General features: G+C 40.5%; 1 protein-coding gene across 1 annotated transcript in view; it reads right to left on the reverse strand.

The window, feature by feature from the left end:
* Positions 1-21,547, reverse strand: part of LOC309591757 (vitellogenin-2-like) — a gene marked incomplete at both ends in the record, with an annotated part of 51,509 nt that extends 29,962 nt beyond the window's left edge. The window contains 33 exons of the mRNA XM_082314511.1: positions 45-204; positions 952-1,049; positions 2,138-2,229; positions 2,556-2,742; positions 3,184-3,319; positions 3,852-3,990; positions 4,382-4,524; positions 4,619-4,831; positions 6,192-6,281; positions 7,201-7,251; positions 7,742-8,521; positions 8,915-9,090; positions 9,181-9,403; positions 9,525-9,669; positions 10,208-10,393; positions 10,503-10,596; positions 12,373-12,562; positions 12,649-12,768; positions 13,441-13,542; positions 13,653-13,777; positions 14,076-14,173; positions 14,335-14,552; positions 15,533-15,751; positions 16,097-16,222; positions 17,087-17,252; positions 17,336-17,493; positions 17,618-17,768; positions 18,360-18,508; positions 18,596-18,757; positions 19,332-19,583; positions 21,087-21,238; positions 21,343-21,363; positions 21,478-21,547. Of these exons, the coding sequence (XP_082170637.1) occupies positions 45-204; positions 952-1,049; positions 2,138-2,229; positions 2,556-2,742; positions 3,184-3,319; positions 3,852-3,990; positions 4,382-4,524; positions 4,619-4,831; positions 6,192-6,281; positions 7,201-7,251; positions 7,742-8,521; positions 8,915-9,090; positions 9,181-9,403; positions 9,525-9,669; positions 10,208-10,393; positions 10,503-10,596; positions 12,373-12,562; positions 12,649-12,768; positions 13,441-13,542; positions 13,653-13,777; positions 14,076-14,173; positions 14,335-14,552; positions 15,533-15,751; positions 16,097-16,222; positions 17,087-17,252; positions 17,336-17,493; positions 17,618-17,768; positions 18,360-18,508; positions 18,596-18,757; positions 19,332-19,583; positions 21,087-21,238; positions 21,343-21,363; positions 21,478-21,547 (5,392 nt within the window). The remainder of the gene's footprint in view (positions 1-44; positions 205-951; positions 1,050-2,137; positions 2,230-2,555; positions 2,743-3,183; positions 3,320-3,851; positions 3,991-4,381; positions 4,525-4,618; positions 4,832-6,191; positions 6,282-7,200; positions 7,252-7,741; positions 8,522-8,914; positions 9,091-9,180; positions 9,404-9,524; positions 9,670-10,207; positions 10,394-10,502; positions 10,597-12,372; positions 12,563-12,648; positions 12,769-13,440; positions 13,543-13,652; positions 13,778-14,075; positions 14,174-14,334; positions 14,553-15,532; positions 15,752-16,096; positions 16,223-17,086; positions 17,253-17,335; positions 17,494-17,617; positions 17,769-18,359; positions 18,509-18,595; positions 18,758-19,331; positions 19,584-21,086; positions 21,239-21,342; positions 21,364-21,477) is intronic.
* Positions 21,548-24,577: the final 3,030 nt, after the last annotated feature.

The raw sequence follows: 24,577 nt of genomic DNA on the forward strand, positions 1-24,577 counted from the left end.
ACAGCTGCAGTAATATTATATTAAATTTATCAGAGCTTGCATACCTCCAGCACAAGGCTTTTCTTCCAAAATCCAAGAATGCCCAAAGCTCACTGCATCTTTAGCTAGATATCCATTGGGCATCCGATATTCCTGTTCACATTCTGCATCATATTTTCCACATATTCCACACATTTTCCCTGCCATCCATAAAGCAACTTGAATCTTTGAGAAAAAAAAATTAAAACCATTTCAAGTTAAAAAAAATAATACCTATGGAGTAGATTTTTGCCATGTAGGTCTCTGTCAGTATAAGTGAATGCACAAACATTTAAAATCTCTTTGCTAAGAATTCAAAAGAGTGACAGTCAGATGCCAGACTCCTGTGGTGCTGCAGCATCTTTAACTGTTACAGCCTTTAAAACCCACTCTGCCAGTCTAGTATGTTAAGTTATTAATAGTCTAGACTATTAATACGCTGAAGCTTTTGTCTGATGGATGTTTTCATAGTATGAGGTGATAGATACACTATGGTTTATCGATTTCTTACACTCCTGTTTCACATTATTTTTAGTGCAGCCTTTAAAGCGCTCATTCATCTTAAAAGAATGGCTGCATTTTTGCTGATTTGAAGAATTATACAGCTGTAAGAACAGTGGACAGGAGCTGAAAACTTATTTTTCTTGCAAATGCACTGCTGGCTCAGTGTGTGTACGCTCACAGGCCCATTTCCCAACACACACCTGTACTGCAAGAATAAGGTATTTTTGTCGGTGAAAGATTCTCCCTTCTCCCGCTCGAAATAAAGAGCAGGACTGTGCAACCCTGTAGTGTCATCTTCCCTTTTGGGTTTTTTGGGCCCCGCACACGTTTGGCTTTGCCACTGTATACTCTTGCACTTATACATCCAGATTTACGGGAATCCTATGGAAATTTCTCAACACCCAAGCTTATGAAGAGGAAGAACGATACCCTGAATGTGTATCCATCAAAGTACAATTTATCAATGCCATAGGCTGGGGCAACAAGTCCAAGGCCTTGCTTTTCACTGTGGATCCACAGAGAAGCACCTAGAAGAAAACAAAATAAAACAAAGCAAACCCAAAACCTAGCTTCTTTAAGAAAGAAAAAAGCAACTGTCAGGTTTCTAAAATGTTCTTTTCGTTGAAATTCCTCTATTGTTATATTCAAGAAACAAAACATACAGCAAAACAATGTAGAAAGGTATATGTATAGAAAATAGGTGCTTGTAAAAAGTTGAAAAACATTTTTAATGATCACAGATTTATTCATTTTTCTCTGGGTTATTTTTCTTTGGGTTATTAACATATTCATATTTATTTCTAGAAATGATTACAGAGCTGTCTGTAGTATCTGTATAGTTGTGCAGCTATACAAGGCCCTGACTACACTATAACGAGTAAGGAAATAGAAGAACACTGTGACCTTCACTGGGGCAAATGCTAGCACAATTATCCCTTCCCAAGTACGTAACAAATAGGACAGAGCTCAGCACCCGCAGATGCTAACCCAATTTCAGCAAGACTTAACCTCATTTCTATACTACAGCTCTACAGTCAGGAAATACTTGCATTCTATATAGCCCCTGACTGCATAGCGTAGCATGAAACAAGGTCCTCCTGTGCCCTTTCACAGAAAAAAAACTATTCCTGCTTTGAGAGAAGCAAGCAGGCTATTTACCAGTTCTCCGTATTTATTCCTAGCAGATTTCAGAATACTAGCCAAGTTTATGCCTACAAATCGAATTGGGAAAAATGTTGATATACAAGTGTGGTGAATTTTAGAAAAGCTCTACTTTGAAATGTTTTAATCAAGCACGATTTTACAGTATAACCAAAACACTTCTCAAATTTGGAACTCCAGCGGGAGCTGCAGTAATGTATGAAAAGGAGGGATCTTCGTATTAGTTATATCTTGCTTAGTTTGGCCACTTCAAGAGCTTCACACTCTAATCAGTCTGTCTAAATGTTCCTATGCAAGGGAATACGGTACATGTTCTTAAATATTAACCTTACAACCAAAGGTAGAAATACTTATTGAATGCAAACTGGTGGAATCTCTTTGATAGATTTTTTTTTTCTTTCTTTCTTTCTTCTAAAACATGTGAAAATGAAATAACAGATGCTGCATCACTTACCAGCAGATAAGTATGAAACATTCCTCGTGGGGCTTTCAACCCCATCTACCAGCAGTTTCACCTGGCCGCTCACAGGATACATATCAATGTCACTGTTAAGGAGAAGAGCGTTCATACCCTGTTTGTATCACATTCATACACATACAGTGTCAAAGGCGTTTTCCTGCTCACTAAATATCACTGGTCACAGCATAAGCTCATTTCAACTACTTAAATTACATTGGGGTATTCTTGTCACCTAGGATGTAGGATAACATCATCAGCATCACATTCAATATGCATGGAAAGTAAATAAGGGAAATGCTGAAATCCCATGGGCTGCTAACCATTGCAGTAAAGCTCAGATCTAAGCTCCTCTCATGTTAAATGTGGACGATGTAGTCCCTCACACTCCCAGCATCTGGCAGGAGTTACTTACTGACTGCCAAGCTTGATGTTGATTGCTTTCAGGTTCATAGCTCCTTCAGCACTCCTCATCATCACCAGGAACTTAAGGTCAGAGCTGCAATCCTGAGCCAAGATGTGGTAGCAGTTTGCCGGCATTGTATAGTTAAACTGAACTTCGTTAAAGGTTGTGATCTTGTTGTGGGAAACTGAGCAGTGAGCTGGTTGAATAAAATGCCAGTGAGTATTTGCTTTTCCATAAAATAAAGCCATTAAATGGCAGATTTTATTTCTAGTGCTATATTATTTTAGCTTTGTATTTTTTTCCACTGATATTTTTGTATGGATTACAGTGGCTTTTGGCTACTAAGCACTCATAAATTCTAAAAAAAAAGCATGGAAAATTTGCTCCTCTATCTAACAAAAAATAATTGCCAGAAAGTTTAAATGTTACCAATTCAGATAATTGGTATCTTGATCCCAAAATGCTGATGATTCCTGTACCACGTGCACAATATTCTCTCCCAGTTGAACCATCCTCACTTTATTACAGCACATTTCCTAATTAACTGGAGACAAATAATCCCAGAAAAATTCAGAAGGTGCTCAAGTAGTTTGGGAGACTGAGGATGCCATGCTTCTGAAGCAGATTAGACCCTGACCTTTCCAATTCTCGAGCACTGCAGAGGGGGCTTCAGCAAAGACATTCCAGATGGGAGGCTGCAGCTCTGAAGCTGGTATCCTCGGGCCTACAGGGAGTGACAGGGGAAGCCTCATGGCTTTTTCATAGAGGGTCACCTGAAAAGGAATTGAAAAGCATGTTCAAAACACACTGGTGCCAGCTATTCACAGCAAACAGCTGAGATCAGCTTTTTCTCCTGTTTGGAAATTAATTTCAAATTCTTCTGCTTTGGTTGACAAAGAATTTATGTGAACATAATTCACCTGACTCACTGTCTATGAGCTTTTTGCTTCTGCTTACAGTTTTGTCTCATGGTGTGGGTCATCATTCAAATATTATTTGGGAGAGAATTAATTACTCCCCTTCAAAGGTGGTTAGGTGAACACTTATGGAGCTACTACAGATGGAAACACATGTCATTATGAGTACCCACAGCACTCTTTTTCCATGAAAAAAATCACTCTATGAATATTCTTGGATGTAATATAAAAAGGTTGAAAGTAAACAGAAGTTGTTTTCATCATTTGCACACAAACTGATGCTTACTTAATTTTTCTTTCTCAGAAGTGACTACTGTATTTAAAATGCAACCATCTTACTTTTCTACTAGGAAAAAATAGGAGAGTGATAGTAATATTTCATAATTACATCAGGAAGCTTGATAACAACATCACATGTCCTTGGAGAAGTTAGAGCCACGATCACCCTGGCTTGTCGAGAAGGATTCTTGTCCGTTTTTTCAGAGAACCCCAGCATAAATGCAGCCCCAGGGACAAACTTGTAAAACCTTCAAAAATTCAAATCAGAAAGATCTGGTGAAATAGAGAAGCAAAAAGCAGCACACATCCCAACCAGGCCTTCTCACGTCTGTGTGTAAGTAGCATACAGAGTCTTCAGGGTCACTGGTTAGGTCCCCATGACCACTCTCTGCTTTACTGATCAAGTGTTCAGTGAAAGGAAGGATCTGTTCCTCAGTTTTCAGTAATTATGTCCAGTATAAAGGATTACTGTACATTACAATAGGATGGCTATGATCTCCCACTCAGCTTTTATGTCCGAAGACAGTACTCAGACGGATCAGAGAATAAAATAATAGCTGGTACTTTAACTACTAGAACCTTATGGGTGGATGCTGATTTTTGCCAGTTGACCAATATCATGAATGAGTGTCACCTCACCATTCTGCTGTGGATCTGACACTTGAAGGAACTTTAGGCCACTCCAGTTTCACTTGTACAGCAGGGTGGGCAGCAAACCGCCCAGTTACCAGCTCAGTCGAAATCTTGTAGTCCTGGCAATTCCGGCCCCATTTCAGGTAAGCCTATAATGGAGAGAGAAATGGCCCATTTTTAAATGCATGGAACATAGTTTTCCTGTGATGCATACAGCTTTATATAACTATTTTTGAGCCTTACCGCTGCCTTGTGAGCATTGAGGACTGAAGCATCAGCACAGAGCTTCCACTTGCTTGAATCTGTGAGGTTTGACACAAATACCTGCATCCGGGGCCTGATGGAGTCAATATCAGCATATACAACAAGCTGGAGGCCTCCTATCTTCTTATCGTTACGAATGCCATGAAGAAAAGCAGCTAATACTGGTGTTTTAACATCTCCCAAAAACTTAGGCTAAGACAAAGGGGAAGAAAGTATGAAAAGAATATCATTATAAAAGGGTTGCCATGGAACATATTAAATGCAAGATCTAGGTGGATAAATGGAAAATAAGCAACTGAACTGCAAATATATACCAGCATATGTACCACACACATATACACACCTATAAACTCTCATGCATATGTCTTTAATGTGCATGTGCCTCTTCACGCGCAGATGGATTTTATCACTGTATTTTATATGAGCCAAAATTTGTGCCATTTCCTACAGCTACAGCTGATACCGTGGAAATATGAATATCATTGGGATACAGTATCATAGAATCATAGAATACCAGGTTGGAAGGGACCTCAAGGATCATCTGGTCCAACCTTTCTTGGCAAAAGCACGGTCTAGAGAAGATGGCCCAGCACGCTGTCCAGCTGAATCTTAAAAGTATCCAATGTTGGGAAATCCACCACTTCCCTGGGGAGATTATTCCTATGGCTGATTGTTCTCATTGTGAAAAATTTTCCTGTTGCATCCAATCAGAATCTCCCCAGGAGTGACTGGTACCCATTACCCCTCGTCTTTTCCAGTAATGACTATATGATTTGGGCTTCATTGTTAATACCCGTATATTTGCCTGTGAATGAAAGTGGTTCAATTTGACTAACAGCATGAGCTGTCAGTTGTACTCATTCTTACAACAAGAACATCTCCCAGTTAGTGTCCTCCTGTTCATCTGTCCGGTTGGTCTGTTGGCTTTCACCTCACACTTCAGCTGTGAGCTCTGTGGGGTAGGCAGGTTTTGTGTTTGCACAGCACCCTAGCACAAAATATAATCCAGGACACTGTCTTCAACATCAAGAAGCTCCCCCCTTGACAGCAGGGCCTTAAGCGCGCTGTGACCTGCAATTCCTTCACTCCATCATTAGACTTTGCTTCATCACTTGCCCCAGATGGCAAGCCTGCACGCATCAGACTGGGTGCTGGTGAGGAGCCAAGGTGCTTCGTGTCACCTCTGCAGTGTGCCTTCTGTTGAGGCTCCTCTTAGCCTCGGCCTCCACCACCAATGTCCTTGCACTGGCACTGCAACACCTCAGCTTCCCTCTTGGTTGCAGAGGTCACAAGATCAGTCTCTGCAGGCATGTGGTGGGTAAGATTGCCATGAGGGAAGCGTTGCGGTGCAAATAAGAAGCATCCTTACCTCACTGCAGAGGAAAATGTGTGTGGGAACTGTGGTGTGTGTCTCACTCTTGATTGATACCTGAGACTTGAGAGGCTGGTATTTCTCTCTTCCCATTATCCTACCTGTACAATTATTGCAAGTGCACGGCCACTCTGCCATTCTTCCAAGCTGTCAAAACCCCCTAAAAATGGTGCAACTAACCCGGGAAGCAGCTCGAGATGAGGCATGACTGGATCTGGTGGAGGAGTATGTGCTGCTAAGTCGGTCAGCTGGGAGTTTCCTTTTTGGGAACTGCAAGAAGAAAACACATGATGCTCAAGAGGGTAACTTAAAAGCATGCTTGAAGAGATTGGACTAGGCAGTGCTGCAGAATACTCTCTGTCATGGCACTTGGTGTTGGCAAACTTGCGTTCCAACACTGAGCAGCTCAATGACTTGCAATGTAATACACTTTGTCCTGCTTAGTACGTGTGATCTAGCTCTGAAAAATCTTGTTTACCCAAATATATCTGACTCCTCGTAAGAGACAAATAAGGAACATGTCTAGATGAGAATTCCCTGTGTGAAAAAACAAGGGACCAGAGCAAGTCAAATGGAATGAGCCCCTCAATTCAATATGAAACACCAGAACAGATTCATTTTACTTCTCGAAGGGCCTGATCAACTAGAGGACACACTGAATGGACTAACTGAATGTAAAGGATCAATTCAATGGACACACACAGCTGAATTTTTTATTTTTTGAGGAACACTAATAACAAGTACACTGCTCCTGGCTGGATCATGCCCTAGTAAGAATCTTCTGCTGAACTGAAGTACCATAAAATAAGGTATCCTCCCACATTTGTCAACATAGCTATCCCAGTGTGTATCAACAGTGATTCCAACCCAAGAAACCAAGTGATCAAAGCCAGTCAAATGATGGTAGGATCTTTGTTCCTCCAAAGTGTGTGTCCCCAGCCCCTTGTACTGCTTTGATGGAGTTTTACATCTACTTTGTAGAGCCACAAATGGCATCGTGTGCACAACACAAAGGAGAACATAGTGCTCTGTATTTATGCAACTCAGAAGAACTGCCACAGTTGATTTGGTGGTCTAAATGTTATCAGTACTGTAATTTTCCTCAACAAAGACAACAAGTTGCCTTTAAGGTTTCCATTTGAGTCATGACAGATTCCATACTTAATTTACCGAGGAAAGAAAAACTCACCTCTTGTCTATGCGCTGATCTAAAGCGATACTTATAAATCTCATGATCTCCCTTTGAAAATAATAAAAACAAGAAGATGAAAAGCCTCAGAAGAAAAGAAATGCTGCAATTACATTGAAATCTGAGCACTGGTAGTTAAGTAAGGATTTTACTAATTATCATTCACACATAGTTCTGTATGCTTAGTCACAAGCACATAATGCAAGACTTGAAGTAGTTTATATAAAGCATTAATGTTCCTACCGCACAATTAAGACACAAACATGCAATGTATATTGATGGAAGGTAATAAATTGGCAAAAAATAGTTGCCTGCATATAACAAAAGTTTCAACAAACTTGTGGAAACTTTAGAGATGCTTTGAAGTAGACATCTGAGCTAATGATTGCAAGTGTGTTTGCAGAATAAATTTTGCAATTTTATGTTGCTAAAATTTACTGTGTCAAGTCATAATTTCCTGATTTATGATGCAAAGCCAGCTGCTGTCAGGAATGTGATTCACAAACATTAGTAGCATCAGTCAATTTACTGACAAAGTTACCCATATTTTGGAATATGTGCTGCTGCTGCTGCTGCTGCTGCTGCTGCTGCTGCTGTGACCTTCCAGATGTCCTGAATGATGCCCATGGCTATGGTGACTCGATGACTTGCTGCTGCTGCTACTGCTGCTGCTGCCATTCAGATATCTTGAGTGATGCCCATGGCTATGATGACTCAGTGACTTCCTGCTGTTGCCACTACTGCTCCTACTACTGCTGCTGCTGCTCCTACTACTACTGCTTCTCCTACTACTGCTGCTACTACTGCTACTGCTGCTGCTACTGCTACTGCTGCTGCTACTGCTACTGCTGCTGCTACTGCTACTTCTACTGCTGCTGCTACTGCTGCTGCTGCTACTGCTCTTGCTGCTGCTGCTACTGCTCTTGCTGCTGCTGCTACTGCTCTTGCTGCTGCTACTACTGCTCTTGCTGCTGCTACTACTGCTCTTGCTGCTGCTACTACTACTGCTCTTGCTGCTGCTACTACTGCTGCTCTTACTGCTACTGCTCCTCTTGCTGCTGCTGTTGCTGATACTGCTACTGCTGCTGCTCTTGCTGCTTGCATCTTTGCTTCTTGCTTGCTTTGCTTGGTCATTCTCATCTTTATCTGTGGCCTTTTTACGATCAGGAGAAGCAGCAGATGATGAAGAAGAGGAGACAGTTGAGGAGGCAGAAGAGGAGCTGGAGGGATTTTTTGCCTTGGGATCTGCCCCAAGCTCTGTTAGCATAGTTTTTCCTTTCTTAGAAGGTTGCTTCTTCTGGTGTCGTGTTTTATTTGCAGCCTGCAAAAACAATTCAAAGAGAAGTGCAAGAGAAGGGATACATCTGGTTCTGTATTTACAAAGTAAAACCTCTTTGGGTGTCAGACAAGTTGCTCACATCAGCCTTTCAAGGAACAACAACTTCCCTGCCTCACTCATTGCAGAAGCTGCAGAACTCCCTTGGATCCACTCCGCCCAGCTGAATCATAGCCCAGCACGGAGGACCAGCCCCAGCTGGATGCACCCCATAGGATCAGTCCCTCCAGATATGGCACTGACTGACAGGCCTGGCACTGGCACCTTTCAAACTAGCCCCATCCTTGCTTTCCCATGGCGGCTTTCTACACTGAACTCCAAACCCTTGGCTTCATTTATGGGAAAATATTCCACCCTTCCATGCTCAAAGTCTCTTACCTTGAACACATTTTCAATGCCTAGAATCTTCTTCAGTTTAGCTTGAATGTCCTCATATGGAGATGACTCATCCTCTTCCTCAGACTCCGAGTTTACCACACGAATTATTTTGGAAGCTGCTCTGGATCCTGCCTGAATCTCCAGCTGAATTTTGTCAATATCAGCATCTGTTTGATCTACACACCAATTGCACACATTAGAAGGTTATACTGCTTCAAATAGCACCGACAAACCTAAGACGACAAGGCTTGTGCTCAATATTGTACCTGGCATCAAGACTATTTTAGCTTCATGTTCTCCAATTAATCTGTGCAAATATGTATTTTTCAGGAAACTGGCATCTCGTGACTTTCTGGAAAAGCAGACCTGACAACCAAGACGATGCAGTTTGACGCAAAAGTCTCGTTTATGAGTTTTTCTTCCTGTGCCATGGCGAAAATCCTCTTGAGAGCTATAGGCATGTTTCCTTGGCATGCTGTCAGCTCCTTGCTGCATTGAAGATGAGTATGTGAATACCACTGGGAGCATATCATAGGCAAAAGTAAAACTGCAGATAAGTGCATCACGGAGAGGGTAAATATTACTATATAAGCAAAAAGGAATAGGTTACCATTGTGAAACCTTCACTGGAAGCTCTCTCTGACGGTTTGAAAGGTTCTTCCACAATATTTGATGAAGCATCTTCTGGGAGAATTGAGGTCCTCTTTTCAACACCTAGTTCTCCTATATTTCTTGATACAGCAAAAGCCTTATGTCTGTTGAGATATGCACAAAAAAATGGTAAATTATTCCAACCCCTTGCCTTTGGATTAAATGAAATATGTCCCTGTCAGTATCATGTGACAGCACAGAGGTATGTTGTTTGAACACAGGGATTGTATATGCAACTATAAGTATAAATATTATTAAAGACAAATAAGAGCTCATGACAAACATCAGTTCCTTATATCACAGGAAGTTTTCAAAATCTGGATAAATTTAAACAAATGTCCAAAACATGAAAGGCATTCATTTAAAAATAAAAATTAAAAACCCTAAAAGACAATAAAATAATAAATAAAAATTAACAACACAAAATAATAATAAAATAATAAACAAAATAAAAATTAAACTGCTAAATAATTTAGGTATCCTTTAATTCCCGTATTTCTCTTACTTGCTCTTTATCCCAAAGGTTATGCTGCACACTGAAAAGTCACCCTGCCTATCTAGGAACCTCCGTAAGAAGTCAGTGAATAATGAACTTTGTAAAGTTTCAGCAACAGAAAGTATTCTGAAGTAACACTACTTTACCTTCCAACCACTATCTCAGTTTCCTCATGGCAAGGATTTGTTTCAATCTTAATATTTTTCAGTTTCATGTCTATCTTGGCATCAAACTTCATTGGCACTCTTGTCAGGACCTTGCCTTGAATTTCAACAGCATGTTGAAAGTATTCCGTGTTGACACCCATTGTTGCGACTGTTTGTATGTATAAGCTGAAACAGCATGAAGCGGTCAGATGTAAGAAAGGTGCTCTTTTTTAACATGTGGTTCTGCCTTTCATAAAATCTCCATCATATGTAAAGCCTTAGAAACCTGCTATACCTTGGGTTTATGTCAGACCGAATCTGCACGGTGGATTCAAGAAACTGGGAAGGCCTAAAATCTCCAGTTAAAGGGGGGGTCATCTTTCCATCAACTGCAAAGGACAGAACAACATTTAAAAATGGTAAAAGTGAAAGAAAGGACTTGAATTTAAGAAAGACACAGTTTTCAGGAAGAGGTAATGTTTTTGTTAATACAAAAAATACGTCTGGAAAATAAGAGAGACTTTGGGGTATATGAGACCTTTTATGAGTCTGAAAACTACTGAATATATACAAAAAACTTGTTCTGTAGGCAAAGGTTCTGATGCAATATATTGAAAATGGAAATTAAAATATAGTAAGAAAATAGAGCTGACCCAAACTGAAAGTTTGTTAATTAATATAACATTAAAATTTCAGAAACACGTGGAGCCAGAAGACAGAGTGAAAGGTAGGCAACCAGGCTAAAGAAGCCCTGCTCTCCAATCTTTCCTCACATCAAATGTGAACATTGTTCTTCTGCTGCGGACCCAAAACTGAATGTTATATTCCAGATGCAGCCTCAGGTGTGCTAAATAGAGGGGAAAAATAATTTCCATGCTAGTTCTGCTCTTGCTGTTGCAGCCACTGATGCAGTTGGCCTTCATCACCACAAGAGCACACTGCTGATTCACTATACCAGCGTGTCCTCCAGGCCTCCCTGGCCCTTTCTGCAAAGCTGCTTTCTGTCCGGGTGATGCCCAGCCTATACACTTGCATGGGTTACCCCATCCCAGGTGAAGGATGTTGCATTGCCTTTCTCAAATTTCATCACACTTCTGTCAGGCCACCCCTTCCAGCCTGTCAGGATCCCCCAGGGTGGCAGCCTGACCCCCCAGTGCAGTGACTGCTCCCACCAATTCAATGTCATCATTGACACAGATTTGCTGAGGGTGCCTTCTTTTCCAAACTTCACATTGTTAAAAGAGACAGTGAACAAGTGCTAACAACGGAGGAACGTTGTTCATAACAAGCCACCAACTAGACTTTCATCTGTTCACTACTCTTGGAGATCAGCGGTCCAGGCAGCCTTCACTCACTTTGTAGACCATCCATCCAATACATACCTCCCCAACCTGGCTGCAAGGATGTTATTAAAAAAAAAAAAAAAAAAAATTAAAAACACCCACAAAAAAAAAGGGCAAGGGTTCAAACATGTTATTAAAACAAACTAACAAAACAAAAACCAAGAGCAGCGAAGAGCAGGCACATACAAGACTTCTACGAAGAGCACAAGTACATGCAGTTCACACTTCATTCCTTATGTGGTGTCAGCAAAAGAAAGGGTCAGTTTTGCCTAAATTAAGTCTGCTGCACAATAAACAGTATGATCACTGAATTAACTTCTTGATAAGTATTTGTACATGCATATTTATTCTTTTAAAACAGAACTCTCTCTTTTTTCACAAGCCCTCTTCTCTTCCTGCCTTCTCTAACATTACTGGTAGTTTTCTTTTGATCATCTTCTATTTTCTTCTCTGTTTAAATCACCACTGAATCCTGCTTAGCTTGTGTGTGCATCTCTCAGGAGTCACCCCCTTCTGCCCATGTCTGCAGTCGGCTCCCCAGGCAGCTCCTGTTCTTTTCTGGCCTTGAATGCTGTGACCTTTCTCTCTCTGGTTTCCCAGATTCTCACCTCACCTTCTCTGTCTTCAGTCCATTTAAAGATGAGGCAGAAGTCAGCCATGTCCAGCTTCTCTTCAAACATCTTCACTACCTCCCCTCCACTACAAAAATTAGTTCTTTTTCTAACTTTCTGTTTTTCCACTTCTTTCTCCAGCCCGTCTTAGCCTGTCCCGCTCTTTCCCTGCTCAGAGCTTGCACAGCTGATCTCGTACTTCCCAACTCACCGCTGAGTGCCGCACGTGCCAGAGCAGTCGTGTATGACCCATACTCCAGCGGCAGACCGGTGCAGGTAGGAACGATGTACCGCAGCTCTTGCAGCCACACTGGCTGTGTCCATTGTCCTGCAATGCCATTGCGGATTTGGCTGGCGATCCTCTTCATCACTGTGTTCCTGTCAGCAGGTTCTAGCACAGTCTGCCAGAAAACAGAGATCCAAGAGGTTGGGATATAAAAGTAAAATGGTGTCAAATCTTGCAATGAAATGTAGAGGTCCCTGGTACCTTCATAGCCTGTTGGAGGACTTCCTTATTGATGCTGACGTAGGCCAGCTCTTGGCCAAATAGTTTCAAGTAGGCTGATATCAAGGGGGTTTCTGTTGGCACCTCCTTCCATCCAAGCAGCTAGGGAACAGATAAAGAAACAAGCAAAGTTCCTTAATGCAACACTTCACAAATGGTGATTCAGCAAGGTGACCAAACCCATCACTGACCAAGCTGCCACTTTCCATTGCTGCTTACGTTTCTTTGCTGCTTTGTAAATAGCACAGTGGCACTAATTCAGACTTACTCCCTGTCACTGGGATGCCCAGGAATAGCCTCCTGTCCAGTGTTTTGTATTCCGATACAATAACATTTGCACAGAGAGTCTGGGTCATTAGTACCACTGAACCCAGTTTGAAAGCACAGCAACAAATCACCTTTTCTCTTAAAGACAAAGGTATGTTTCTTGTAAACTAAGTGAGGTAGATGAAAGGAGGGAGGAGGAAGCCTGCCAGGCATGAGACACACACCGTGCTGCAATGCCCAACTCCCCCATCTCTTCCCGTGCTCCTTCTGCAGCCATTCATGAAGTGGGGAGGAGGCAGGACCAGGGCGAGAATTTGCAGAAGCTATCACAGCCATCGCAGGAGTGATGTCCCCTGCAGTCCCACTGCATCTCTCTCTTTCATAGAAATACTCGAGCTGACTGCTAGGCGGGTAGTTTACCTTCTGAGACAGGGCTTAACTAGCATGAGAAGCCTCACTAAATACCCCTTCATATAACCCACACGTTGCATTACTGAAAATACCTACAGCTTTTCCAATCTCCTTTATCTTTTTGTATGCGGGATATTCAGCAAATGGTATATTTTGTTTCATGATGATGTCTGTGAGGCCTTCCACGCGGACACCAACCTACCAAAACAGCATGAGAAGGAGCAGTCTGAAACATACTTACAGAGAGGAAACTTTGTGGTCAATTTTAATTTTAATTTTCTTTAGTATTGATTTAGGTAAATATTTACCTCCACCAAATCAGCCACTGACCCTGCAGAATATGCCATCAGCTTGGAAATTATGGCTGATGGGAACATTGTTCCTGGGCTGTTCATAATAAAGACATCTCCAGCAGCACCAACTTTATAGTTATCTACGGCAGAAGTAAACAAAAGACATGTCCTTTTTCTAACCATTCAGCTTATCATTCAAGATCATATTTCTGCAGCTTTTTCCGTTACTGACTCTAAGATACATCACTACATAAATTTTAACTGTTTAGGCCCAAATTAATAAATGGTTACTCATGCACTTTTAAATATGTGACTGTCACATTTAATTCAATTTCTTATTGAAATGCAGAATGCCATATTTCTCCAAAGGACTTAATGTCTCTTAAGAATGGATTTCTGAAGGGAAAGTTTCCTGGTCACTGAAACGCTTTTACTCACCAAAGTAACCACCAATACGCATGACCTTGCTATACCGATAGCTCAGCCTGTCCAATTTGGGGGACAGCAGCTTAAGGGCGACATTGCAAGCCGAAGATCTAAACAAAATGAGAAAGGTAATAATATCCAGAAATAAGCCGCACCCCATCAGAATATAAACTGAATTCAGTTTGTCAGCAGATGCAGTGCTCACTAACAAGAATGCAACAGAACTTATTATTTGCAGAAGTTCACCCACTTCCTTCCTGTCTCTACTTACACGTTGTACGTGTACGGCAGTCTGCTCTTCGACAAAGCCTTCATGTGGGAATACACGAAACTGGCCACTTGCAAATTGCTCTCCTTCATTGCCACATTAGCTATCGTTGTTATTAAAGCAAGGGCAGGCCTTGTCTCAAAGATAACAGCACAAGCCATCATTCGCACTTCGGGGGGCAGCGACTGCTCTGCAAGGATCTGGATGAGATATCCCTGCACCTGCAGAGAGAAAACAGTGTCCGGAATTACCAATAATTGAGACTTTTTTTGCAGACCGGATCCACATGTAACCTGCAAGAAATATGGGAGAGGGGGTCATTATCCCTGCAGAAAGGTTTCCTGATCTTTTTTACTGCATGGTTCCACAACATTTTATTAAGACAACTGAAGGGGCCATGGAGGAACAGCCCCATGGAGAAGGGATGGCACTACATCTGAAATAAATGTCCATGTATCAATGTATTGGGTCATCCCACCACAATCAAAAAGACATCAGCATAGCTTTTTGCATTACTGACATTCAAAGATCAGTGAATAACTTTGGAAGAAACAATGGTAGATAATAAGATATACTCATTCTTTGGAGTAACTCCACTGACTTGGTGAGCATGCTTCACTCTTTTAGACCACTTTTAAAAGGGGAGCTTCAGCAGCTCACCAAAGACAGTCTGAGTGGATGCTGTCTCATATAGCTCCCATATCTAAGCCATCTGAAAGGCAGGAGTCTTGCCTATGCTCACCATGCCAGCAGCCTCAGCAGGAGGTCAGTGGTGACTCATCCAACCTTAAGGGAAGGGTCTAAGAGAGGCAGAGCAATGTTGACATTTTGCCTAGGAGGTCAATAGAAAGTGTATCTCTCTCTCCTCTTGACTATCAAGGCAGGTTAAATTATATGTCTGACTTCTGGGTGGCTAAATTTCCACCATATATAACTAGCACAGGACTTAATTGGTTATGACAGATGACTAAAGAAACACTGCTGATATCCTTCTGGAAGCTTCCTACTGACTAACAATTATCACAGCTTAGCAGAAAACATCAGCTGAAATATAAAATTGTATTGTGTTGTTCTTAAAAAGAATCCTTTTTTTAAAACATGCTGAATCTACAGACATGATGATACCATTAACTTCATTACCCTTTACAGTATATATTCTCTAATTCACTAAGTAAAGAAATCTCTGACAGATCATACTTACTGTTTTGGGGTCCTTCCAAGCTATTTTTCTCAAGGCCATTACAGCATCAATCTGAATGTGGATGGGGATATCAGAAGCACCAGATGAAGATATGGGAAGGAACTTCAGGATGCGCTTGATGCTGGCTGGTTCTCCCATGTTACCAATGCACTTCAGAGCTAATTTCATTTTGTCTTCACGGCCCCTGCTGATCGCTTCATCTGCCAGGTCATGGATGGGCTATAGGCAAAGCACAGTTCAGTCTTTTCTTCCTAATGTATAGATTGTCCACGGTGTTCCCCTTACCCACTGAAAAGCCTATCGCAATAGACCAACTGGTTTTAATAAAATTACTTAGTAATGGCTTCTCTCAGGATTTTACCTTATGATGTGAAAACTGTGTTTTCAGTGATGAAGCAAATATCTACATTAATAAAATGATTCATTGCCTTTGCTCTGAAGGAGACCTATGAAATGTGTATTTGTGAGTCCAATTGCCATTTTTATACTGTATCTTAAAAGAATTAAGCTAATGTAATGAACATTACTAAGGTATTAAGAACAACCTGAGAAAAAGCCGCCCACCTGAAGAGCTTCTTTAGGACAAGCTGAGGTCTGAGAACAGTACCTATTGACCACAGAACTGTATCCCAAGCAGGCAACTTGCTGAAGCACAGGACTTTTCTGAATTCGAGAACTGGTCATTAAATCCTGGGGGGGGAGGAAAGGGGACAAAAATAATTTAGTATTTAATACAGTGCTTGACATAGCTTTCAGAGCAGGAAAGTCATCAGAGCTTATCTGAGGGGAGCAGTTTCAGAATGATTATTGTTCACATCCAAACAAATTAAATCAGCTTGTAGACATTTTATTCGCAAACTTCACTTAGGAGCTTAATTCCCAGCTAGTTTCGATATAAATAAGCATATATATATATATGTTTACATAGCACCATTTTGATTTTCCTCAACTGAGCATAACACTGAAAATACAGAGATTATGGGTAAACATCAATCTATAAATGGAATATCCTTAGAACAATGGGTAACTCAATTATACTAATGATGCATTCTCACATCATATCCTTTTTTCCTATTTGAGAAGAAGAATATTGACTAGAGATGGGAAAAATCCTGTTCAGAATAAATGATTCATTATACTGTCAAAATATTTGATGTTTGCACTAATACTTTCACTTGCAGCACTTTCCAGTTTATAGGAATAGTTTGCAATTAAAAGAGCTATTCAAAAGACATAACACACAAATCACCATTTGTTTCAGCAGTAAGAGACTGAAGTGGACAAAGTAGTGTCTGTAGAAGGCGTGACATGTGATTCCAGCAAACTAAAATGGGACTTACTCTCAGAAGCTGTTATGGGAGAATGGCTTTTATATCCATGTAGCAAAATGAAGACACAGAACTATGCCAAAAGAAATTCATGGTTCAGCATTTGCACAAAATTGGTATACATGAGAGGAGAATCCAGTCTCTAATGTACTTTATAATCAAAGGTTGTCATCAATTATAATTCCTTTTGTTATCAAACAGGAAAGATGCACACGGATTTACTCACTGCTGCTATTGGAACACTGTGTTCATCAGCTTTCATTAAATGGAGAGCAAAAGAAATGCTTAGAAGAGTCTGAAGGTAGTTAAGGTCATCATTGCGAATTCTGGTCTTAATGAATTTGAGTGCTTCTGTGGTGCCTGTCGCAGAAACTGCACTCAGCAGCCATCGCCTGCAAGCAGGTTAAAAAAAATCCTTAATTTTAGCTCTCAATTCTCCAAAAACGGAAAAGTTTCTTATAAGTTGATGAAATACCTGTAGCGGGGCTTATCTGAAATTTGTCTCCAGATGGACTCAAGAGTATCAGCGCTTGCTATCCGGCAGAGCTGGACGAGCTCCGAGAATCTGTATGGAACATCGTCGTGGAAATCTTGTTGGTTATTCAAGACTATGTGTTGCAGTGTTTCTACTATCTGTTACAAAACACGAGAGAGAGAGGGAGGGCATACATAATTAAATCCTTTGAAATTTATGATCATTACTCTTTTATTAACTTTTTTATTAGGAAAGCAATTTGAAGACCTAAAAATACTATACCCGTTGCTCTGGGTTTTTCGTCTTGATTAGCTGCAGTGGCATCTGTGGCAATGCTGATGGGAAGTGGTAACGAAGGCTTCCGTAGCTCTGCATGGAAATGTCCGGGGCGCTCCCCCGTTCGCTTCTCACTTCAAGCAAGCTGAGTTGTTGTCTGTCAAGAGACAAGTGTCACGCGAGGAATGAATTAGCTCTCTTCCTCCATCTGCCTTGGCTGTTTGTTAGTGCAGTGAGGCTGCGATGGTATCCGTTTTACTCTAATAATTTTTCTTATCACAGTAAAATCTTACAGTTTGGTAATGAATAAAGCCTTCTAATTGGAGCAAAATAGGATTAGAATTATCTACAATGAAATAGTTTCTGAGGAACTAAACCACTGTCTTCTAAATGAGAGCTAGTGACAGTGTAATCAATGATCTTATTTCTACGTGCACCATCTTCCTCCTGATGATATAAATCAGGCCTTTTTCAGGACAGAGTAGTAAAGTTGCATTCTTATGGTATAAGCTAGTAAAAGAGCTGTTCTCCTTTTCTTCCATGTAATTGTAGTGCCAAGTTCACCAGGGTACAAATAAAGAATGGTTCACTGAATTTTTAGGAGTGCAGAAACCCCAAGTATGAGTACTCGCAGCTTTATCCAACTGCTGTGGAGCTCAATTCTCATTTCACTTCAACTGGGGGTGAAAGGGACTGCCAGAAACTATAATTATTCTCACTTTGTGAAGCAAGCCCATGTCCCATCTACCTTGCTTCCATGACAGCCACACCGGTAGGTTCACTGAATGGTGAGATCTGATACACCTGCTGCGACACCACTTCTGTGATCAGGGTACCACTGTCTGACTGCTTCAGTTTGTAGGAGAAAGCCGCAGTCCCTTTTATGAGCCTTTCTTTCTGGAGGAGGACAGAGAGACCCAAAAAGTGATTGGGAACAGAATAGGAGTGCTTCTAATTAGGAAGATCTTTCCATGTCTCACATACCATCATGTCGACAGGACAAGGATAGATGTAAGCCATTCCAACGCTCTTCGTCACCTTTTCCTGGCAATTATTTTGGTCTACGGTTTTGGTAACAGAGACTCGGCTGTTCTTCCTGTCTTCCTGGATGACGTACCTTGTATGGCAAACGCCTCCGATTCCAGCCTGGCAGATCAATAGAGACAGTGAGACTTCCCACTTATATCAGAATTTCACCGCGTGAGAAAAAGTTTTACTGAACAAAGATTCTGAAGGAGCAGTAGGAGGGTAAGGACCTACTGAACAGTCTTAATTATGCTTTGAAACCTGTTACCATTACACACAATTAATCCTATTGAACTAGAAAGTAGACATGTGAACAATACTCAGTCAGGGGATGGAGTTTAAAATTAAAAAGTAGTCAATCAATTAATATCAACAATGAATAAATAAAATTAATTAAGTAGCTGTATCAGGGAAGCCATCTAACAAATACATTCATAGCTAATAATTCTTTTTTCTTCAAAGGATTGCATTTTAAGTCTTACAGACAGATTTCTTAAAAAGAAACCAGCTCAGATAATTTGTTCAACACATATGCACAGATTTTCTTCTATATGAATAAAAATTGACCGTTTTTAATGATGAACATTTGAAAGTGTTATAAGCACTGAAAGCAAATAAACAGAAACTTGAAGGAAGAGCATCTAAAGAGGACACATCCTTTCAGTAAAGTAGTTTTAGAATGGAAAAAACAAACCTCTTGCAATTCATACACATTCTGTGATTTTTTAATGGTTATCTGCATCATGTTCAGTATCCCTCTCACTATGTTAATACATATATCAGGGCAGTCTTCTGGGCCATAAATGTTTCCAATCCGTCCACTACTGTATTCAAACTTGAAGGGCCGGGTAAAACATGAAGAAACCATCTGGGTGATCTTGGAAGATCGAGTAAATGGGTCCCTGGGCCAGATGCCATTGTATTCCTCGAATTGTGGAGAGCGGATCTGGGAGGAAATTAAGAAAAGATACTTATGGGAATAAAATTACTTTGGTACTAAATATCCAAACAGATTGGAAGAAATTAACATAATGACTCGTTCGATATGCTTTCCTTCCAAATGTAGGCTTAGAAATTCATACAGCAGTTTATTCTTTCGTCTCTTGCTTACACTATTGTAAAACCAGTATAAACCCTGTGGGCTCAGCAGTGTTATTTTATCTTACAGAGGCAGTTAACATATCACTATATTCTCCCAGGGACATTTTAAACATTCTACTTGCATTATCTCAATAGGGAGAAAGGCTGATTCAAAAAGTAATAAAAAAAAAAAAAATCAAATAAAATTCTCCCTATTTTTCCAGCCTTAAAATAAATATTCTGCTTTAGGTGAAATTTAGCATTTAAAAAGTTTATGTAATTCTAGATGTCAAAAAATACAGTTTTAGAATGTTTCATTTTAACTCATCCCCTTTCAATTTTTTTTTTTTACTAAACTAGTTGCTATATTTGATCCATATTTGTGAATTGCTTAAATCAACCCTTTTTTTTTTTTAATAGTGAACAATAGTGAACAATAAACCTTTTTTTTTCCCCATACCGAGACACAATGTAAATCAGAAGCAATATCAGTAACTTTGGCAAAGTTACTGCCAGTTTAGGTGCCTCGGAGCACAGCCTGGTGCACACCATCTAAGAACTTCAGGATGAAGACTATAGTGAGAAATGCAATCCCTAGCCCATAACTTTGACATCTTGCCCTCATCAATGAAAGAAGATCTACAGCTTGACTGCAACTGCTAAGAGCTCTGTCACTGAACTCCGTGCCCAAAAAGAAGCTCTGATTTGTAACTAAATTAAACAGACAAATAAAAGTATTTCTCTGAAACATATTTATTTCGGATGGGTCAGGTCCTATCTCTATTGGTGTCGGGAGAGGCATGATTTCACACGTACAGATCTTTTACTGCATTATCCAAACGCTGAATATTATTACATGCTCCTTTTTGATGCCTTTCATTTTTTTAATCTTTCTTTTATCACTCGTCACTTTTTATCTTTAGCTTTTATCACTTTTTTAAGTCTACGTTCATTCATTGCCTGCATGACAATGATTTTACATACCCAAGTCCTGGCTTCCCACAGAAGTTAGAAATGTGTGTTGGAAATAGCATCAAATCTTAAAATCAGAGCAGGCTTGAGTGCCTTGAGTTAGAAATAAACACTTTCTAACAGAAACCCTGATTTTGGCACCTCTATTTCTGGTACAAATTCTTGAGGAACACCTGCTATGAACAATTTCCACAACAAACACCTCTAAGCGACTGGATGCCAAATCACTCATCACTTCTGAAACTTTAGCTTGCAGATCATTCTCTGACATCTCCAGCGCTGAGTCTCCAGTTCCGTTTCCTACAGCTTTCCTAAACCAGAGGTTAGCCAGATGCAATTACACGACTGTGATTCATAGCTCACTGCTGTATTGTGCGTTCGGAAGAAGGCACGGTACCTTGAGGAGGTAAACGTTCTCTGACAGCCCACTGATCTCTAGTTTGCTGCTCAAGCGCACGCCGACTTTGGCTAAATTCTTTTCTTGAAGCCCATTCAACACCCAGCCTTCATAGCTGTACAAGTGGCTCTTTCTGCTACTGAATCCAGGGTCTGTGGGGAATAACAGCCATTTTCACGACACTGTAAGCGCGTTCTAATAAATAGGCATCACAGCAAAGTCACCAAATTAAGATTATAGAAGGAAATTTACTTACCAATGTCAGACTTCTGGCTACCTACAAAAAGAAATGGAAAACCAGATGAGTAATATTCAGTCTAGATCCAATTGTTTCCACTGAACTTAAGGAAATATTGGGAGAGAAAGATGAAGAAGGGATATGTAGGCTTACCTACAAGGGTGAGCGCTAGTGCAAGGACGATTCCCCTCATGGTGAAGGTGAATGGGGCTCTGCCAGACATGGTGAGACTTTTATGGAAGAAAGCTCAGGAACACGTGGCTGTGTTCTGCTGAATTCTCAAGTTTTTTATCAGTTTATGTAAACACTTCCCTTTTTGCAATCATACTTTCTCTTCAGATGGAATAATGGAAATCAAGTCGTACCTTGGCATCCCACTGATTTTCTCATATAAGCCCTTTGCTGGATTGTTTAGAAGTTTCTACGTATCCTAGTAAAACAATTTTACTAGGTTGTTTCCAATAAATATACAATAAACACATGACTTAATTTCCTAGATTGTGTCACGGCTGGCTGCTGGTATTTGGTCCTGCCACAGATTAGGTTGATTTTGCCCAGGTTATGCTGACCTGGCATCTGACCCAAACTGTTATCTAACTGATAGTGGCCCAATTAACAAAGCGGAGTCAGTGTCACACACGTTAACTGTGTTCTTTCTCTTCCCTCAGCGTTGGTTTACGGCCACCCCTGTAGACAGGAGACAAGGACAGCTAAACCCTTGCTATTCTTATATTCATATGTACACCAAAGCACGTTTAACATTCTACAGAAAACCCGTATATATTGAATATATATATTTATTTAAATAAATCAGAGGCTCAGTGTGTCCTTTCAGCTCCGGTCACACTGACCAGGAATATTTTTTAAATGAACAAAGATTTCATAAGCAATCTGTAAATATTTTATCTTCCAAGGTAAATGACAGTTAAATGTGAACAATTAAAACCCGCAGAGACCCTTAGCAGCAAAGCAGGGGGAATGGGAGTGCAGGTCAGCTAGAACTTTTGCATTTCCTAAGGAGCCAAACACAAAATGCAGCCAAGTACCTCAACTGATGTAGGCTTGCAGCCAGCTCCATCACCGATTTACATTGACAGCCCAGGAACACGTTCACACAAGCCTTCTGTTCTAGAAATGTCGGGGCATGGAGGCAGGTGGAGATGCACAAAACACGCTTGCCCCTTTTAGAGCATAGTAATGGATTGATAATCACAAAAAGGGAGGAATGAGTGCTGGTCAAGCTCCCTAAAAAGTTACAGTCTTCCAAAGTGAGCTAGGTGGCAGCTGGATCAACAAAAAAAGGCAAGAAAAATGCACAGGGGCTGCCGAGTTGGAGGGTGTTTCTGGAGGGGTAACTTCAGGCAATGCAATAAACTGTGGGCTTTAAGTCACACAAAAAAAATGTGAATCTGATTCTAATTCAACATCTACGACATACTGGTTATTCAGTCACTTTATTTCTGTTCCCACAATACCTATGGTTATAAGAATAATCACAGGAGTGCTCCTTGTGGCAAACACTATTTTAACAACCACCTTTATTTTCTATTCCAGCAGTTTCTACAGTCTCCCACTGGCAACTGCTCTCCCTGGGTTGTCAGGCCCACAAGTCTTGACTTCTTCAAACAGATTTTGTCTGGGCCGTAATTCCACCCGGGGCTGTGCAACCTCTATTTTGAGAGCTGCCATCCAGCTCATTGCAGAAGACTGCATTTGGCAGGGGGACATTAGCAAGAAATGTCTCCTTTTTCATGATTATCAATCTATTATTATGTTCAAGAGAATAAGCGTGTTTTGTGCCTCAGGTGACAAATGATGTTCCACTATGATGTTGGCAAGCTCTTCCATACAATTGTAATTAATTTATCATTGAACATTTCTTTAAAACAAGCTTACCTGTTATGCATTCCAGTTAGTTATACGCCCTGTACAGCTCAAAACTTGAATAAAGGAACATGAGCACTGTGTCAGTGTGAAAACTACACCACAAAGTATACCATGTTTTTTTCGTTTGGTTTTTTAATTACTGTGCAACTTTGCTGGGCATAGTGAACAGTAGAGGTCAGCTGTATTGTCTGAAAGCAATAAATAAATCATCAGATAATTTGAACATTTCTTTCAGGATCAGTTTTTGGATCCAACTCTATCAGCCTTCTATATATTGTCATCTACTTCTCACAAATTAGATAGGGGGGTGGAAGGGAAGAAAGTAAAAGCAAGATGTCTTATATGTCTTCACACACAAAAGCTTTGTGGTAACTGCAAATTTAAAAAAAAAAAAAGGAGAAAAAAAAGCAGCACAAGTAGTAGCTAAGCTAATTCAACATACACAGCATTGCCATTACCCTGTAAATACTTCTATTTTCCTTTCAAGAATAACTTGTTTAAATTGATATTATCTTGGGGATTTATTAGTTACCTTGGCCCGGTTGAAGTGTACATAGAATAATCCCTGAGAAAAGCTAGGATATGGTGTGATTTTTTTTTGGATACACCTGGGGATGTTTTTGTCCTGCTGCAACTGAAATAGAGCAAGTCTGCAGAAGATGGTGGAAGCAGTTCTTCAAATTAGGAAGAGGGCTGTTTTGTAGGGAGAAAGGTTTCTTAAGTAAAGTTTTCATTTATTGTTTTTTTTGCTATACAGTCTGTTTTGCAAAAGCTATATTGTATCATCTTCAACCACTGGGGATGAAAGGGAAAAAGATTAACAGCTGTAATCTAATCCTGGAAAGTAAGTTCTCATACCTAATCAGACTGATATGGTAAAAGCACTCCCTCATCACGTAGCCTGAAAAAGCAACAATGCATATTGTATTTAAAGATTTTGTGAAATAAAACACCATAGTTTAAGAGAACCACTTATCTTTTCAATATCACGCATAGGTAGCTAACAATAACTGTATGCTACTCAGTCACTGGTAGTCAGTACTTCTTGTTCCTTCTTAAGTAGGCCACTTGCTCTGTTATCTCCAATATCCACCTGTGTGTAGTGACACACCTGTATTACATTCCCACGAGCGGTCTCCCCCTTTGCTCTTCAGCAGTCTCGGAGTAAGAAAGACCCTGAAGTTGTTTCCAACGCAGTGAAGCATTACAATGTCAGCATACTCCCAACCAGACCACCTGCAGTATTCATACCATTATTAGCAGCAGCTTCAGATTTAAAAGCTTCCTGATCTTCATATAGAGCAATCTAAAAACTCCAGGCATGTTTTCTTTCTTTACGTGTAGACAGGACTGAATCTATACCCCA

This window comes from Platalea leucorodia (genome assembly GCF_965183815.1).
Source record: "Platalea leucorodia genome assembly, chromosome: 5".
Taxonomy (NCBI): domain Eukaryota; kingdom Metazoa; phylum Chordata; class Aves; order Pelecaniformes; family Threskiornithidae; genus Platalea; species Platalea leucorodia.